The sequence below is a fragment of the Salvelinus sp. IW2-2015 genome, linkage group LG8 (genome assembly GCF_002910315.2).
Source record: "Salvelinus sp. IW2-2015 linkage group LG8, ASM291031v2, whole genome shotgun sequence".
In the NCBI taxonomy this organism is placed as follows: domain Eukaryota; kingdom Metazoa; phylum Chordata; class Actinopteri; order Salmoniformes; family Salmonidae; genus Salvelinus; species Salvelinus sp. IW2-2015.
In genome coordinates, this window is record NC_036848.1 from 34,602,575 (window position 1) to 34,622,574 (window position 20,000).

The 20,000-nt window shown below is 44.7% G+C and overlaps 1 protein-coding gene across 1 annotated transcript in view; it reads left to right on the forward strand.

Annotated features, from left to right (window-relative positions):
• The first annotated feature begins 1,014 nt into the window (after window positions 1-1,014).
• LOC111968230 (ubiquitin carboxyl-terminal hydrolase 54-like) overlaps window positions 1,015-20,000 on the forward strand; it is a 31,125-nt gene continuing 12,139 nt past the window's right edge. The window contains 6 exon segments of the mRNA XM_070445029.1: window positions 1,015-1,128; window positions 9,778-10,227; window positions 11,604-11,696; window positions 17,175-17,309; window positions 18,032-18,145; window positions 18,397-18,479. Coding sequence (XP_070301130.1) covers window positions 10,060-10,227; window positions 11,604-11,696; window positions 17,175-17,309; window positions 18,032-18,145; window positions 18,397-18,479 — 593 coding nt within the window. The 5' untranslated portion in view covers window positions 1,015-1,128; window positions 9,778-10,059.

Consider the following 20,000-nt stretch of genomic DNA (forward strand, 5'->3'; position numbering starts at 1 on the left):
GTACTGTAGACACACACTGATGTAGACACACAGTGATGTACTGTAGACACACACTGAGGTACTGTAGACACACAGTGATGTACTGTAGACACACACTGAGGTACTGTAGACACACACTGATGTACTGTAGACACACACTGATGTACTGTAGACACACACTGATGTAGACACACACTGAGGTACTGTAGACACACACTGATGTACTGTAGACACACACTGATGTATTGTCGACACACACTGATGTACTGTAGACACACACTGATGTAGACACACTGATGTACTGTAGACACACACTGATGTACTGTAGACACACACTGATGTATTGTCGACACACACTGGTGTAGACACACGCCGCATGTGACAAATACAATTTGATTTGATTTATTTGCGTGAAACATAAATGGCTGAAGAGAAAAGAGACAGAAGATGATGGTGATGTTCAAATCAAATCAACTCAACGTTTATTGGCCGCGTACACAGATTTGCAGGTGTTATGGCAGATGCAGGGAAATCTTTCTGTCACTAGCTCCTGCGGTAAAATAGAATGTGTCGCAAACACTGCATAATACAAATACACAAATAACCCCAAAAATCTAAATGAGAAGTCAAGTAGTAACAATCCAAGTAGAAAAGGTGATGTGATGATAAAAATGACATGACAATAACTTGGACAGTTGAACATGTAGCCTCGACACTGTAGACATTATAGACACACCTGATGTTTCCAGTAAACTCTGTATTTTATCCAATAAACCTTTCCCTGTACAGAAATCCTGGCTGATGAACTCTGCTTATTTGCAATTGATCACTATCCCCTCAACACATTAGAATTCAGGTCTGCTCTGCTACAGTAGCTATTGCCATGACGTAATTGGTACATTATCACCAAGGCAGTTCCGCTCATTGACCGGTAGAGGGCGGCAAGGAGCTATTCATTCCCACAGGGTGACGTCACTCACTGTAAGTGAGCTCGGGAAAACCGGCCAGCTATCGCGAGAGCAGGGTGCCGCGGCCGCAGCACTGGATGGAAGGTTGGATTGAGCGCTTCTCTTCTTCTCCCTCTCCTCTCCCTCGTTCTTTTTTACCGGGACAGCACGAGACTGGAACGGGACACGAACGGGACCTGAGGTGAGCACGCACAGTTTAAACTCCATCTACGAGAGATTAAGGCAGGGACACGGGGTACTCATTCACCAGTAAAGAACGCACGCGGCAAAGTCAGTTCGAAAGGATGTGCGTGTTTCCGCGCGGCCAGATGTCATCCACTGTGCGTAGGTTTTGCTCTCTCTCTCTCTCTCTCTCTCTCTCTCTCTCTCTCTCTCTCTCTCCAGTGTTTACGCAGCGCTGCATGGTTCATATGGTTGAAATGGATGTAATCGATGTCCTTTACGCAGGTAGCTCAGAGGCACACACACACTGGCAGCATCAGCATCTCCACGAGTGTGGCTTTGTGCATCATTACCATCATTTTAGAACAGGTGGAGATTCTGAGGACCAGATTGACACTTTCAGAGTTGGTAGATATTGTATAGATATCTAATGCTTTAAACGGATTATCGGAACCTGCTTATAAACCTTTCCGTTAGGTTATTATATTTTATTACAGCTGGTTTGTGTTAGCCGTTAACGGCCCCGGTGACTTGTTGATAGAAAGCCAACCGCAGCCCCGGTATTGATTTACCGCTGCGGTTTGGTCTCTATGATAGATGATGTTGGCTGTTACTCTTCATACCAGCACCGAGGACACCCCTGCTGCGAGCACACACACACACACACACACACACACACACACACACACACACACACACACACACACACACACACACACACACACACACACACACACGCACACAGCTCTTTACAATGCATGTACTGACACCTTGCTGCGGTCTGGACCAAGCATGGCTCTGCTCTCTCTGGCATTCTCTCTCTCTCACACTCTCTCTCGCTCTCTGTCTCTCTCTCTTGCCACTCAGCAGAACAGAGTGGTAGCAGTTAGCAGACCAGACAGTGGGTTGAAGAGAAATATGTGGTCAGGTAGAACTGATGTAATTCCACTTTGGTTTGGAGACTGTAGTTAAATCCTGATAGGCTGGTTTTGGCTTATTGTTGTGACTGTTGTTTATTGCTGGAGGAAAGGACAGGGGGATAGAGGAGGAGGGGAAATGGGGAGAGGACAGGAGAAGAGGTGTCTACTTTTTCATTCACTTTCCTTCCTTCCTTCCTCCCTTCCTTCCTTCCTTCCTTCCTTCCTTCCTAGCCTCTCTCTCTCTCTCTCTCTCTCTCTCTCTCTCTCTCTCTCTCTCTCTCCTCTCTCTCTCTCTTCTCTCTCTCTCTCTCTCTGTCCCTCTTTATCCCTCTCTCCCCCTAATCTGTGAATAGTAGAACGTGTGAGGGTTAGTGTGCGTTTGAATTACATTATGTAAGAGAATATATTAACATATTGTGATATTCTCAGCCTTTTTAATCATCCTCATAGAAGGTCTGTGTGCATGTGCACGTGCCTGATAATATGTGCGTGTGTGTGTGTCTTTATAAGGTAGAGTAAAGTACATAGTGTATAAGCAGGGGGGAATGACCTTGAGGGGGTGTTTCAGTCTTAGATCACTCTTCTACTCTCTGTCACACGCATCCATATGTACTGTATATACACACGCACAAGTCACGACACACATGCACGCACACGCGCGCGCCGTGTTAGTGACTCCTGCGTAGGCTACTTTGACCAATAACAGTTCAATGCATTTCCGGAGTCAATAGAACTACTACTTCATAGTGAGAGTTCATTGTGAAAGTATGGGATGTCCTGAGAGGCAGCTTGACATTGGCCTAACTCTCTAATTGTGATTGCACTCTGAAGCTGTGTGTGTCTGGATATGAATTCAAATAGATTTCTAGAAAACAATGGAGTTTAAGGGGGGAATGTTCTTGTTCTATGAATGAAATGTTCTAAAATGGAGTGTTCCGTATGTAATGTCTGAATAGAGCTTCAGAGAGGGGCTGGTTCTAGAGAATTACTGAGAGAGAGAAAGAGAGAGAGAGGACCCTAGCCAGCAAACCTCTGAGAATTACTGAAGAGAGAGAGAGGGCGAGGGAAAGGGAAAGAAACAGTGAGAGAGAAAGAGCGAGAGTGGGGAGAATGAACTCTGGGTTCTCCCCGTTGTCAACCAGTGCTATTTGAAGCTATAAGCCAGCTACGGCGCATGCGTGTGTGTGTCAGTGCGGAGAGACTTGAGATAGGGAGACTTAAGGAAAGGGAGAGAGAGAGAGAGACAAAGATGGATGAAGGAACCGATGAGAAGGGAGAACAGAGGTCAGAATGAGAGAGAGAATGAAGTATTTCAGCGGAGTGGAGTTTAAGAAAGAGACCTAGGAGCCAGGCCATTGGAAATCCAACTTTAGTTGTTTCCTTTTCTTGTAGGGCTCCAAAGAGCAAAATGCTAAAATCTTGAAAACCAATAAAGTAGATTCACCAAAAGCAAACACTGGCCTGAGGGCTAGACCAGGGATTCTCAAACTTCTTGGGGTGGGGGACTCCTTTTGTGATAGCAAATTCATCAGGAACCCCCTCATAATCAGAACACAACTCAAGTGCAAAATAAATAGCCTACTAGGATTTTTACTACGACGTCAGCAGTGCGTGGCTGGACAAACCGTGGTCACGTCCCCCTGCTTAGACGTTGTGTGCGTAAACCAATGGTTGCATGCCACGTCATCGACTGTGTCATCGACTGACATATCGCTGTAACACATGATGTGGTTAGCTGATACTTAAAATACTTATCCAGGTGTTGTAAGGTCTGGCAGGTATCAGCAATGCCTGGGCAGAGGAACGTGCCTCAAGTCTTGGCATTTGGAGAGAAAATGTAGCAGTTTTCAAGCCAATTTCCTGCAATTCTATAAAAAAATTCTCGGGGCAGAGAGATTTTTTGTTGTTGCAACTTTAAAGATACACTATATGTATGTGAACACCGCTTCAAATGAGTGGATTTGTATGAAATCAAGCACACAGCTATTCAATCTCCATAGACAAACATTGGCAGTAGAATGGCTCGTACTGAAGAGGTCAGTGACTTTCAACGTGGCACCGTCATAGGATGCTGCCTTTCCAACAAGTCCGTTTTTCAAATTCCTGCCCTGCTAGAGTTGCCCCGGTCAACTGTAAGTGCTGTTATTGTAAAGTGGAAACGTCTAGGAGAAACAAAGGCTCAGCCGCGAAGTGGTAGGCCACACAAGCTCACAGAATGGGACCGTTGAGTGCTGAAGTGCGTAACGCGAAAAAATTGTCTGTCCTCGGTTGCAACACTCACTACCGAGTTCCAAACTGCCTCTGGAAGCAACGTCAGCACAGTAACTGTTTGTCAGGAGCTTTATGAAATGGGTTTCCATGGCCGAGCAGCCGCACACAAGCCTAATATCACCATGCACTATGTCAAGCGTCGGAGTGGTGTAAAGCTCGCCGCCATTGGACTCTGGGGCAGTGGAAACGCGTGATGAATCACGCTTCACCATCTGGCAGTCCGACAGATGAATCTGTGTTTGGCGGATGCCAGGAGAACACTACCTGCCTGTAAAGTTTGGTGGAGGAGGAATAATGCTCTGGGGCTGTTTTTCATGGTTCCAGCTAGGCCCCTTATTTCCAATGAAGGGAAATCTTAATGCTACAGCATGCAATGGCATTCTAGACAATTCTGTGCTTCCAAATTTGTGGCAACAATTTGGGGACGGCCCTTTCCTTTTTCAGCATGACAATTGCACAAAGCGAGGTCCATACAGAAATGGTTGATCGAGATCGGAGTGGAAGAACTTGACTGGCCTGCACAGAGCCCTGACCTCAACCCTATCGAACACTTTTGGGATGAATTGGAACGCCGACTGCGAGCCAGGCCTAATCGCCCAACATCAGTGCCCGACCTCACTAATGCTCTTGTGGTTGAATGGAAGCAAGTCCCCGCAGTAATTTTCCAACATCTAGTGGAAAGCCTTCCCAGAAGAGTGGAGGCTGTTATAGCAGCAAATGGGGGACCAACTCCATATTAATACCCATAATTTTGGAATGAGATGTTTGAAGAGCAGGTGCCCACATACTTTTGGCCATATAGTATAATATCCTGCAAATTTGCACATTTTACCATAAGGCAGAGAGAACACTTTGCAGTTTTAAAGCTTAAATTACAGTGCATTTATGTAAAATACATTTTGGGGAATAGTATTGAGTTTATAAATTGATAATTGATGTTGTACTGTGGATACCAATATCCCTGTAAGCCTCCCAGGCCCATGTTGCCCAGGGTTAAGAATTGTAGATGTAAGAATTGTAATTGTACTGTAGATATTTAATATAAATTGTATTGTATTACACACTATAAACTTATTCCACGGATCCCTTGGCCAAAAGTATTTTAATCTGTTGTTATTAATATTATTAATATTCATATATATATATATATTTTTTTAAATATGTATATATACACTACCGTTCAAAAGTTTGGGGTCACTTAGAAATGTCCTTATGTTTGAAAGAAAATCACTTTTTTGTCCATTAAAATAACATAAAATTGATCAGAAATACAGTGTAGACATTGTTAATGTTGTGAATGACTATTGTAGCTGGAAACGACAGATTTTCTATGGAATATCTACATAGGCGTACAGAGGCCCATTATCAGCAACCATCACTCCTGTGTTCCAATGGCACGTTGTGTTAGCTAATCCAAGTTTATAATTTTAAAAGGCTAATTGATCATTAGAAAATCCTTTTGCAATTATGTTAGCACAGCTGAAAACTGTTGTTCTGATTAAAGAAGCAATAAAACTGGCCTTCTTTAGACTAGTTGAGTATCTGGAGCATCAGCATTTGTGGGTTTGATTACAGGCTCAAAATGGCCAGAAACAAATAACTTTCTTCTGAAACTCGTCAGTCTATTCTTGTTCTGAGAAATTAAAGCTATTCCATGCCAGAAATTGCCAAGAAACTGAAGATCTTGTACAACGCTGTGTACTATTCCCTTCACAGAACAGCTCAAACTGGCTCTAACCAGAATAGAAAGAGGAGTGGGAGGCCCCGGTGCACAACTGAGCAAGAGGACAAGTACATTAGAGTGTCTAGTTTGAGAAACAGACACCTCACAAGTCCTCAACTGGCAGCTTCATTAAATAGTATCCGCAAAACACTAGTCTCAACGTCAATAGTGAAGAGGCAACTCCGGGATGCTGGCCAGTGTTCCTCTGTCCAGTGTCTATGTTCTTTTGCCCATCTTAATCTTTTCTTTTTATTGGCCAGTCTGAGATATGGCTTTTTCTTTGCAACGCTGCCTCGAAGGCCAGCATTCCGGAGTCGCCTCTTCACTGTTGATGTTGGGACTGGTGTTTTGCGGGTACTATTTGCCAAGAGGTTTTCCTTTTGTCCACCCCTACTTTGTCACAACACAACTGATTGGCTCAAACGCATTAAGAAGGAATGAAATTATGCAAATTAACTTTAAACATGGCATACCTGTTAATTGAATTGCATTCCAGGTGACTACCTTATGAAGCTCGTTGAGAGAATGCCAAGAGTGTGCAAAGCTGTCATCAAGGCAAAGGGTGGCTACTTTGAAGAACCTCAAATTTTGATTTGTTTAACACTTTTTTGGTTACTACATTATTCCATATGTGTTATTTCCTAGTTTTGATGTCTTCACTATTATCCTACAATGTAGAAAATAGTCAAATAAAGAAAAACCCTTGAATGAGTTGGTGTGTCCAAACTTTTGACAGGTACTGAATATATTTGGTAATATTTTGAGATCTGGCCACGGACCCCCTGCACTACCTCATAGACCCACCTGCATAGTGAAAAGGCGTTCAATCAAGCATGCAAATTATTTCTGGAACGTTCCCTCTATTGGCGACAGGTAGCCTCGTGGTTAGGACTGTTTGGTCAGCAAACAAAAGGTTGCTAGTTTGAATCCCCGAGCTGCTGTTCTGCCCTTGAGCAAGGCATTTAACTCCAAAACAACTACTCCTAGGTGCTGTAGACCTTGCTTTATTAACACAGTTCCCCGCATTGCTGTGATTCAGAGAGTTAGGGTTGAATGAAGTAGACACATTTTGCCTGAATGCATTCTTGTTGAGAGAAACTCAGAAAGTAAGATAATGGTCATGTTAGAAAATGTAAACAAATGCATTTTGAACAGTAAGACATTCAGACGTGGATCAGGCTGTGCATTTTTATCTCCTGATATATTTGGTACTTGACTATGCACCTTTTAAAGGCAATGTTCCGCGTTCGCCGAGACCGCATTCGCGCTGAACACTTCATATGTCGGCTCAATCAGAAATCATCTTTAAATGTCAAGGGAGCTGTAACAAGGATCTAGCGCTGATTGGATTGGATCCCGGCCTGAAAGCAGTGTGGGAGGAGAGCCAGAGAGAGAGGGAGGGCAGGAAAGGGGGATAAAAATAGAGACAGGCTTTAAGACTTGACAACACAATGCAACTCTCAGTAGCTAATTCATGTTATTTGTTACTCTAGTGACCCGCCTGGGTGACCATCGGTTGTTGTTGTTGTTGTTGTCATCTTTGTTGTTGTTTTTGTTGTTGGGGGTGGTTGTGTGTGTGGGGTGCAGCCAGCTGTAAGGGAGGCCATTGTGTGTGTGGACAGTAGATTGTCTTTCACTGTGCTGGCCTGTGGTGTCACCAGCCTCTATCAACTACTACAGTGAGAAGGAGGGGAAAAAGAGGGATAGGGGGAGAACTGGAGCACATCTATGGTGTAGTGACCAATATGGGTGGTGTAGAGTAGGGCATTACGTGTTCATGGTGCTGGACCACAGGGTCTTAGAGTTTGATTGAATATTAGTAATACTCTGACTCACCCTGGCTGCCAGGAACTCTAACCATCAATACACATCACCACCATCACCACCAGGTTCAGGCTCTGGCCGTGTGTTGTGGTGTTGTGTGTGTGTGTGTGTGTGTGTGTGTGTGTGTGTGTGTGTGTGTGTGTGTGTGTGTGTGTGTGGGTGTGTGTGTGTGTGTGGGTGTGTGTGTGTGTGTTGTGTGTGTGGACCAGTGCAGACTAGTGTGCTGAAGCACATGGTTCGGCTTTTCCCCCACGTGCCTGCAGCTTGGCCTATTTCCATGGTAACTAGCCGAGAAAATGAACACACACACACACACAGACAGACATACGCACACACACAAGATCACATCAGTTCAATACTGGATGTTGTTGTTCTTTTGAGTAAAATGTCAATGGGAACATGAACATCACACAAATCCAGTATAAAATCCATCTCTAGTTGCTCTCTCTCTCTCTCTCTCTCTCTCTCTCTCTCTCTCTCTCTCTCTCTCTCTGCATGCTTGTGTGTTTAGGCTTCTCCAGTGCTGTGGGATCAGGACGTCGTGCAGCAGGCTGTTGATTGGAGGGTTGTTTACAGCAGGCCGTGCTTCTCATGTCACCAGGGGAGAGGGGTTATGTAAGAGAGGGATTTCTCTCTCCCCCTCCCTCTGCTTCTCTGTACATTTCCCTGTTTTGACCCCCCCCCCCACCCGTGTTCCTCTCTATTTTTCACCCCAAATAATACAGATAATTACAGTAGGAGAGAGTGATATGCCTCCGCTCCAATCAACATAGACAAACATTGTTAGGTGTTTATGTCCTGTAGATGATGTAGTGTTATTAACCGTACACTAAGCACAGCAGAGTGACTGTCCGGAGGGTACACACTGTAATCTCTTTAATGCCCACGACTGTGTCCTGCTGGAGCCATCGCTATAGAAACAGCCCACGCCATCTTACACACACACACACACACACACACACACACACACACACACACACACACACACACACACACACACACACACACACACACACACACACACACACACACACACACACACACACACACACACACACACCACCCTACACCGCAGCATCGCTGTGCCCTCTGGACCGTCGCCAAGGGGTCGCTATGCAGCACGGCAACGGGGGGGGGGGGGGGGGGAGTGCACTGCGCTCCACACTGACCAGTCTGTTACGCAACACACACACACACACGCAACACACACACACGTTTGTTTTACTACCCTTGTGGGGTAGAAACAATGGATTTCCTTTCAAAATCCTGTTTTCCCTAACCCGTAACTCTAAACCTAACTCTCACCCTAACCCTTAACCTAACCCTATCCTTAACCTTAACACCTAACCCTAACCCTAAACCTAGCCCTAAACCTAACCCCTAACCCTAGTTGTAACCCTAGCCCTAAAACTAACCCCTAAGATGAAAATAGCCTTTTTTCCTTGTGTCCCCACTTGTCCGAATTTTCCTTGTTTTACTATCCTTGTGAGGACTTCTGGTCACAAGGATAGTAAAACACACACACACACAGTGGCAGCGACAATGCACAGACACAGACAGTGACTGTACACACACAACCATTCAGGCATGTGCACTGACATTCACACACGGTGAGTAATACTGCTCCAAAATAAGGCACAGATAAAACTGTCCTAATAATGACATAGCAGACAGCTCATCACAACAGTAGTCTGACACAAATCTGTCTACAGTACAGTACAGTACTACACTCAGTGTTATTCTCTAACTTTCAGGACAGTTTGCAGGCTACAATATTGTGAGTATTATGGTATACATTGGAGACTTCGGTGCGGTTTTGCGGAGGTAAAATGTTGCTACGATGTAGTAGGCCTGTACACTGTGAACGTGTGTTTTATTAGAGATCTAGCTGACCCTGTGGTGATTGTGTTGTGTGGTTTGTCTCTTGCAGGCAGCGAAAAGAAGAGCCAGGGGACACTGAGGAATAGAAGACCCTGGACACAGAATATCAGCAGAACAGTTAAAGACTGTGGAAGTAAAGGACAGTGGACACCTGCCAGTCAAGACTTAAAGAGACCGCAGCTCTCTCTCCCCATCTTTTGATCTCTTCTCTTTATTTCTCTCTCAATCCCGCTCCCTCTCTAATGGGAGTAACTTAGAACACGCTGTTCCATCTCACGCCCCCGCCCCCTCCCTGTGTTTCTGTGGTGATGGAAGCGCCCAGCAGGAAGTGATGTCGTGGAAGAGGAACTACTTTGCGTCGGGCGGTGGCAGCGGAAGTCCCGGTGGAGGGCTACAGGGCCTGATCACGACCCCGCGGACTATGGCCTCCTTCGCCCCGAGTAAAGGCCTGAGCAATGAACCTGGACAGAACAGCTGCTTTTTAAACAGCGCCCTGCAGGTACACACACGCACACATACAAACATACACTGAGTGTACAGAACATTCTTCATTTATCGGGGCATGGGACTGCAAGGTGTTGAAAGCGTTCCACAGGGATGCCGGCCCATGTTGACTCCAATGCTCCCCACGGTTGTGCCAAGTTGGCTGGATGTCCTCTGAGTGATGGACCATTCTTGATGCACACGGAAACTGTTGAGTGTGAAAAACCCAGCGGCGTTGCAGTTTTGACACACTCAAATTGGTGCGTCTGGCACCTCCTACCATACCCTGTTCAAAAGCACTGAAATCTTTTGTCTTGTCCATTCACCCTCTGAATGGCACACATACGCAATCCATGTCTCAAGACTTAAAAATCCTTCTTTAACCTGACTCCTCCACTTCATCTAGACTGACTGACATCAATAAGGGATCATAGCTTTCACCTGGATCCACCTGGTCAGTGTATACACTACTTTCAAAGGTTTGGGGTCACTTAGAAATGTCCTTGTTTTTGGAAGAAAAGCACATTTTCTGTCCATTAAAATAACGTAAAACTGATCAGAAATACAGTGTAGACTTTGTTAACGTTGTAAATGACTATTGTAGCTGGAAACTGGCCTCTATACGCCTACGTAGATAGATATTCCATTAAAAATCTGCCGTTTCCAGCTACAATAGTCATTTACAACGTTATCAATGTCTACACTGTATTTCTGATCAATTTGATGTTATTTAAATGGACAGAAAATGTGCTTTTCTTTCAAAAACAAGGACATTTCTAAGTGACCCCAAACTTTTGAACGGTGGCGTAGCTGTGCTAGACTGTCATTCTCAGTGATATCTCACTCTCTGAGTCCCTGGGGAGCAATGATTCGGTGATGAGATGGTGAGAGAGAGAGAGAGAGAGAGAGAGATACAGGGACAGAAATAAAGAAAGAAAGGAAGAGAAAGATAGAGAGAGAGAGAAATAGACAGTGGGTGAGAGAGGGAGGGAGGAGAGAGAGGAGAGAGGATAGAGAGAGGGAGGGATGGAGGTAGAGTATGTCCTCTCTCTGTCCGCTGTAGTGATGTTTCACAGCTGGGAGCTGATTAATCATAAATAAACAAACTAAGGAGGGATGGAGGAGGAGGGCATGCACTGTCACCTTCCTCTCCCCCCCCTTTCACACACACTTTGAATACGGTTGAATGTCTTAATTTGAATACTTTTTATGATAATTTCTTTGCTGTCACAATACCCGACTCGCATCCCACCAAATGTTTACCAGCTGGGATTCGAACCGTCAACCCTTTGTTTGCTGGTCTGACCTTTAGGTTACATGCCTCCTCTTCAAAATGTAAATATATCCAATATATAAAAATGTAAATATATAACGCGTATGTTTTCGCCTTAGGTTCTGTGGCATCTGGATATCTTCCGTAGAAGTTTCCGCCAGCTGACCACTCACAAGTGTATGGAAGACTCTTGCATCTTCTGTGCCCTCAAGGTAGGTGCAGCTCTGTGAATTCTCTACGTACCTAGCAACGGGCGCATGCCCCACACACCTGAGGATCTGTCTTTTACAGCCGTCTATTTCCTGTGTTTGAGGGGTGCAACTTCCTCTTGTCAGTCACTTAAATCTCGCTGCATTGATGGCTTTCATTTAACTCCTGCGTCTCTTTCACACTCTTGCTTTTGCCTGTCGTTTTTCCCCGTTAACGTTACAACCGCGGAAATGTCTGTAATGACCTGTCAGACACACCCCGATATTGGCTGAAATGGGCTCAATGGAATACATTGTCTTTCCGTTGCATCTATAAGAACGCTGAAGCCTCGTCTGGGATTTAACACATCGTCTCGACACTTACATTGCAATAAACTTTATTTTGATGTGTGTTTATTTTTGGTGGAATGGAAAAAAGTAATCCTTTGACATAGTTGAAGTGTTTACAAATCAGACGCGCTTAAATGAAAGCAACTTCCAAAAAGGAACACTCGGATTATAGTGATATTATGTCTGATCTCGCAAACAATCTAGAGTATGTATAGATAGGTGTAATCTAGAGCCAAGCGTGTTGATTTCTAGTCTGAGGGTATCCTGCTATTGACAAAGTTGTTGAATTATTACAACACAACGTGACAACAACAGTAATTCATGAGGCAGTCTAGACAGGTGAGTGCTGGTAGGCCTAGACAGAGGACCTTGTTCTATTGCAGCCCTGGTCCACCCCTTTATGTTAATCTAATACATATATTTCTATTTAAAATAAATAAATAAAAGAAATACCCGATTCCGTTAGAAAATGTATATATGAGTGCATTCTAAGAAAAAAACGGGGACATTTTACAATCATTTTTCAATAATACCTGAATTCCCACCAAAATACCTGAAATCCATTCATTATTTATCCGTGTCAAGAATTGTTTTCATGTGCTATAATTCATTCAATACCTGATTAGAATTGATTTAAACACTTTTTAACATTTTGATGACCGTAGCTGGTACTGTATGTAGCTCAGAGCATGCGCTGACCAGCTGGCAAGTGTCTTAACTGACATTTTCAACTTCTCCCTGACCCAGCCTGTAATATCGACATGTTTCAAGCAGACCACCATAGTCCCTGTGCCCAAAAAAGCCAAGTCTAAATGACTGTTTCCCCGTAGCACTCACATCTGTAGCCATGAAATGCTTTGAAAGGCTAGTCATGGTTCACATCAACACCATCATCCCAGACACCCTGGACCCACTCCAATTCGCATACCGCCCCAACAGATCCACAGATGACGCAATCTCTATTGCACTCCGCACTGCCCTTTCCCATCTGGACAAAAGGAACACCTACGTGAGAATGCTGTATGCTGTTCATCAACTACAGCTCAGCGTTCAACACCATAGTGCCCTCCGAGCTCATCACTAAGCCAAAGAACCTGGAAACAAACTAACTCTTCTGACTCATCACATACGCTGCTGTTACTGTTTATTATCTATCCTGTTGCCTAGTCACTTTATCCCTACCTACGTAGAGTACCAGTCAAAAGTTTGGACACAGCTTCTCATAGAAGAGTTTCTTTATTTTTTACTATTTTCTACATTGTAGAATAATAGTGAAGACATCGAAACTATGAAATAACACATATGGAATCATGTAGTAACCAAAAAGTATTTTATATTTGAGATTCTTCAAAGTAGCCACCCTTTGCCTTGATGAAAGCTTTGCACACTCTTGGCATTCTCTCAATCAATCAAATCAATCAAATTGATTTATAAAGTCCTTTTTTACATCAGCCGTTGTCACAAAGTGCTATACAGAAACCCAGCCTAAAACCCGAAACAGCAAGCAATGCAGATGTAGAAGCACGGTGGCTAGGAAAAACTACCTAGAAAGGCAGGAACCTAGGAAGAAACCTAGAGAGGAACCAGGCTCAGAGGGGTGGCCAGTCGTCTTCTGGCTATGCCGGGTGGAGATTATAACAGAACATGGCCAAGATGTTCAAACGTTCATAGATGACCAGCAGGGTCAAATAATAATAATCACAGTGGTTATAGAGGGTGCAACAGGTCAGCACCTCAGGAGTAAATGTAAGTTGGCTTTTCATAGCCGATCATTCAGAGTTAGAGACAGCAGGTGCGGTAGAGAGAGAGTCGAAAACAGCAGGTCTATGACAGGTAGCACGTCCGGTGAACAGGTCAGGGTTCCATAGCCGTAGGCAGAACAGTTGAAACTGGAGCAGCAGCACGACCAGGTGGACTGGGGACAGCAAGGAGTCAGCAGGCCAGGTAGTCCTGAGGCATGGTCCTTGGGCTCGGGTCCTTCAAGAGAAGAGAGAAAGAGAGAGAGAGAATTAGAGGGAGCATACTTAAATTCACACAGGACACCGGATAAGACAGGAGAAAATATTCCAGATATAACAGACTAACCCTAGCCCCCCGACACATAAACTATTACATAAATAACCAGCTTCATGAAGTTGTCACCTGGAATGCATTTCAATTAACAGGTGTGCCTTGTTAAAAGTTAGTTTGTGGAATTTCTTTCCTTCTTAATTTGTTTGAACCAATCAGTTGTGTTGTGACAAGGTAGGGGGTTTTATACAGAAGATAGCCCTATTTGGTAAAAGACCAAGTCCATATTATGGCAAGAACAGCTCAAATAAGCCAAGAGAAATGACAGTCCATTATTACTTTAAGACATGAAGGTCAGTCAATGCGGAAAATCTCAAGAACTTTGAAAGTTTCTTCAAGTGCAGTCGCAAAAACCATCAAGCGCTATGATGAAACTGGCTCTCATGAGGACCGCCACAGGAAAGGAAGACCTAGAGTTACCTCTGTTGCAGAGGATAAGTTCATTAGAGTTACCAGCCTCATAAATTGCAGCCCAAATAAATGTTTCACAGAGTTCAAGTAACAGACACATCTCAACATCAACTGTTCAGAGGAGACTGTGTGAATCAGGCCTTCATGGTTGAATTGCTGCAAAGAAACCACTACTAAGGGACACCAATAAGAAGAAGAGACTTGCTTGGGCCAAGAAAGAGCAATGGACATTAGACCGGTGGAAATCTGTCCTTTGGTCTGATGACTCCAAATTTGATATTTTTGGTTCCAACTGCCATGTGTTTGTGAGATGCAGAGTAGGTGAACGGATGAACTTTGCATGTGTGGTTCCTACCGTGAGGCATGGAGGAGGAGGTGTGATGTTGTGGGGGTGCTTTGCTGGTGACACTGTCTGTGATTTATTTAGAATTCAAGGCTTAACCAGCATGGCTACCACAGCATTCTGCTGCGATATGCCATCCCATCTGGTTGGCATTTAGTGGAACAATAATTTGTTTTTCAACAGGACAACGACCCAAAACACACCTCCAGGCTGGGTAAAGGCTATTTGACCAAGAAGGGGAGTGATGGAGTGCTGCATCAGATTACCTTGCCTCCACAATCACCTGACCACAACCCAATTGAGATGGTTTGGGATGAGTTGGACCACAGAGTGAAGGAAAAGCAGCAAACATAAGCAGCTCAGCATATGTGGGAACTCCTTCAAGACTGTTGGAAAAGCATTCATCATGAAGCTGGTTGAGAGAATGCCAAGTGTGAGCAAAGCTGTCATCAAGGCAAAGAATGGCTACTTTGAAGAATCTCAAATATAAAATATATTTTGATTTGTTTAAATCTTTTTTGGTTACTACATGATTCCATATGTGTTATTTCATAGTTTTGATGTCTTCACTGTTATTCTACAATATAGATAGTAAAAATAGTAAAAATAAAGAAATGAGTAGATGTGTCCAAAATTTTGACTGGTACTGTATATGTACATATCTACCTCAATTACCTTGAACCCCTGCATATTGACTCGGTACTGGTACCCCGTGTATATAGCCAAGTTACCATTACTCATTGTGTATTTATTCCTTGTGTTATTATTAATATATATTTTTTTCTTTCTGCATTGTTGGGAAGGGCCCGTAAGCATTTCACTGTTAGTCTACACCTGTTGTTTTTGAAGCATGTCACAAATAACATTTGATTTGATTTGTCGTATTTACCTGTTATATCTATTGTTTGTTTAGTCACTTAGCTCTTATGTAGCATGCAGCACGTACGAGTGTGTGTGTTCGACAGTATACTGTGGGTGTATTACTGATGCTGGGTATCAGTACACATAACAGTGTGTATTTCGTATGGTGTGTATGGCAATGCGTTCTAATGATGGTGTGTGTAGGGAAATGTATTAGGGTGTGTAGGGATGTGTGTCAGTCTGAGTACATTGTGTTTTGTAGCAGTGTTGGTGTGTGCATAGTATAATGTAGTGTTGTTGGTGTGTACTATGTGTGTGTAGAAGTGTGTGTCGTGTAGGGTGTGTGTTTGTAGTGGTGCATTTGTTAGTGTCTCCTGAGCCTCTGTAATTAATTGGCTGACTGAAAGAGCTGAGACAGCAGAACCCACGCTAGGGTGCTACACACGCACGCACACACGCACGCACGCACACATGCACGCACGCACACACACACGCACGCACACACACACACAAGCTCGTAGGTGAAGAAGTATGGTTGGTGTACATGTGAGGCTATAGTAAAGATAACTGCTGTGAGTTGAACAGATTCTGTCTGCTGATTAGACATCATCCCTAACTTGCGACACAATGTTCACCACCCCTTGGTCCTCCTTCCGCACCGGTTGAGAGAGTGGGAGTGAGTAGGAGAGAGAGCCCAATTCTGATCATTTTTCCACTAATTGGTCTTTTGACCAATTACATCAGACCTTTTCACATTTCGCTCTTTTTCAGATCTGGTTGGTCAAAAAAACAAATTAGTGGAAAAAAATCAGAGTTGGGCTGCCTGTCTAAGTTCAGCCAGAGAGATGAACATAGCGGGGGAGAGACCGGGGGAGAGAGAGATGAATATGGTAGTGGTGTCGATTTCTCCTGTCCTCTCTTGCTGTAGTAGAGTGATGCTTAGGAATTTTCCCCTCAGCTCAATCACACACACACCTCCCTCCTCCCCCTCTTTATATCTCCCCTCTTTCCTTTCTCTTTCTCTTTCCTTCCCCCCCTCCCTCTCTGTAGGGTATAGTACCCCCTAATAATCTCTCCCTTTGGCGCATTGCTGCAGTCAGCAAGAGCCACCGTGACACACACCACACACACACACACACACACACAACACACACACAATCTCAATTCAGATCTTACATCATATAGTACCACACACACACACACACACACACACACACACACACACACACACCTCTCTAGCCTTAAAGGGGCGTCCCAGTTTGTCTATAGTGAAACAATGAGGGAAGAGGTAATAGTTGTAGAACTGTTGTAATACTCCTCCTCTGTCCTCACACCGTGGTAGACGTCCGACCAAGACGCAACCACTTGGACGGAGTTGTATTATGGTACGTTCTACTCTGTTAAAGCTGCAATTTGTTCAGTTTTAGTGTATGTGTGTGTGTGTGTGTGTGTGTGTGTGTGTGTAGAGTATCTTTGCCCAGTTCCAGTTCAGCAGTGAGCGTGTGTTACCGTCGGACGTGTTGCGGAGTGCGCTGGCCAAGACCTTCCAGGACGAACAGCGTTTCCAGCTGGGGATCATGGACGACGCAGCAGAATGCTTCGTAAGCCTAACACACACACGCACACGCACACACGCACACCCACACACACGCCAACCCTCCTCATGGGGAGCTTCTGCGTGTGCGTGCTATCACTCCAGCTCTAACACCATCTAATTCTACTTGATTCGCGAAGTAAGATGCGTTTGAGCAGGGCTGGAACAAAATTCCTGCAGGAGGGTGGTCCATCTAACGCCTGTCTATTTTGTGTCCTTCTGCCTCTATTAAGACTCGCAGCCCAGCTCTGCTAGCATTAGCCATTTAGCTAACTCTGTCCCTCTCTATAGGATTATACAGGAGTGGTGTGTGTTTATCCCAGTGTGTAAACATCGATACAGATAATTGCTTTGAAGCTAATAAGAGTTGGAGTGACCAGTCAACGGACAGAGGAGGGGAGAAGAGGAAGAGAGCGGGAGGAGGAGGGGAGAAACCCGGGAGAGGGACGGAGGAGAGAGAGAGCGAGAAAGAAGGCGAGGGGAGGACAGAGACAGAGCTAAAGGGATAGGTGCTATTTTTCAGTGTCCCTCTCCTACACAGCGGCGTTAGATCCTCTCCTCGCCTCCACAGTTTGCGTGTGTCTGTGTGTGCGTGTGTGTGTGTATGTTTGCGCCCGCGTACGTGTGTGTCAGGGAGGTACTACTTGATCGATTGGTAGTAAATGTGTTCAGTCAGAACATCCAGCGGGTCTTATAAAATACACATGTGTGTGTTTTTTTGTGTTTCAGGAGAACCTACTGATGCGTATCCATTTCCACATCAGCGCCGAGACCAGGGAGGACATCTGTACAGCCAAACACTGTATACCACACCAGAAGTTTGCCATGACGCTGTTCGAACAGGTGGGACATACATATACTAAACCCTAACACGTTCATAGGGATATTCTATTTACACAAAGTGACATAAATGGATCAAAAACATAGCAGCAGACCAGCAGACACTCAGGCCCCTGAGGACTGGGGATGCACATCAGTTGTGTTCCTGCTTTGACTGAAGCAAAGGCCTGCACTCATGCCGGCCCGTTGTGGATAAGAGAACAGAATGTCTCTGGTATGTCTTTATAATATATATATATCTTTATTTTTTTCAGTGTGTGTGTAATATTTGTGGAGCCACGTCAGACCCTCTCCCCTTCATTCAGATGGTTCACTATATCTCTACCACGTCCCTCTGGTGAGAACAGACATATCTGTGTGTACAGTGTGTGTGTGTGTACAGTGTGTGTTCTTGAGGAAATGTGTATGTCTAGTATCTGTGCGAATGTGCGTGTTTGTGTGCGTGTGAATATATATGTGTGTGTGTGTGTACAGTGTTTGTATAGCACAGTGTTTTTTTCTTCTTGAGGATGTGTGTGTACACTGTATAGTACACTGTGTCCTGTTCATGATGATATACAGGTAACTGACAAAATAATGGAAACACTTCAGTACATAAGGGTTGCAAAGTATGCTGAATGCAGGTGCCTCCACAGAGATCTCAGTGACTTTGAAAGAGGGGTCTAAAAGGGGCATAGGGGATGTCAGTCACCAGATCTCCACCCAGTTGAACAGTTCTGGGAGATTCTGCAGCAGCGCCTGAGACGGCGTTTTCCACCACCATTAACAACATTTCTCCTGGAACAAAATGGTGTCGCATCCCTCCGACAGAGTTCCAGACACTAGAATCTATGCCAAAGTGCAGTCAAGCTGTTCTGGTGGCTCGTGGGGCCCAACAACTTGTTGGTGTTTCCTTTATTTTGACAGTTACCTGTATGTGTGTGTATAGTTTAGTCCAGTGTGTGTTCTTGAGGACACGTGTGTGTGTGTGTGTGTGTATAGTTTAGTCCAGTGTGTGTTCCCTTGAGGACACGTGTGTGTGTGTTGTGTGTGTGTGTGTATAGTTTAGTCAGTGTGTGTTATGGTTAGTCAGTGTGTTCTTGAGACACGTGTGTGTGTGTGTGTGTTGTATGTTTAGTCAGTGTGTGTTCTTGAGGACACGTGTGTGTGTGTGTGTGTATAGTTTAGTCCAGTGTGTGTATGGTTTTAGTCAGTGTGTGTTCTTGAGGACACGTGTGTGTGTGTGTGTCCTTGCTGCAGTAACAGGGTGAGGATGTTAGAGTGTATAGAGAGAAGCACCCCTGACATGTTTTGAGAGTTCCGAACGCAGACATGGGGACCTACCGAACCTGAGTGAGTGTACAACACACAACACAAACACAACACAAAAACAACACACACAAAACAAACAACAAAACAAACAAAACAAAACACAACACAACATAAACAACAAAAACTCAGATTGCATGAAACACACATTGACAGCTCTTTGTACTGGCTTGCGTGCCGGTGTGTGTGTGTGTGTGTGAGCTTTGTGCTGCTGCCGCATGGTAAAGAGCTGTTGGTGTGAGGCGGTGAATAGATCCAGTGCTGCTCCACACACCCTGCCCCTCTCTGCCAGAGTACCCACACAAAGGGCCTCTTCTCTGGGCAGAGCCTGGCGGCTGGCCCCTTCTACAACACCCCAGCCCTCCAGTCCCCAGTCTCCCTGCTAGTCACATCGCCATTATCTTGTTATTGCGAGGCTGAGAGGATCCCTTCCCTCTATGCTTGTACAATACTGCCTGTGATAGCTTTGGCCCCATGCTATGTCCCGTGTTTATCCCATGGCCCCATGCTTTTCTCCCGGAACCCATTCGGAACGTGTGCCCTGTTGAGT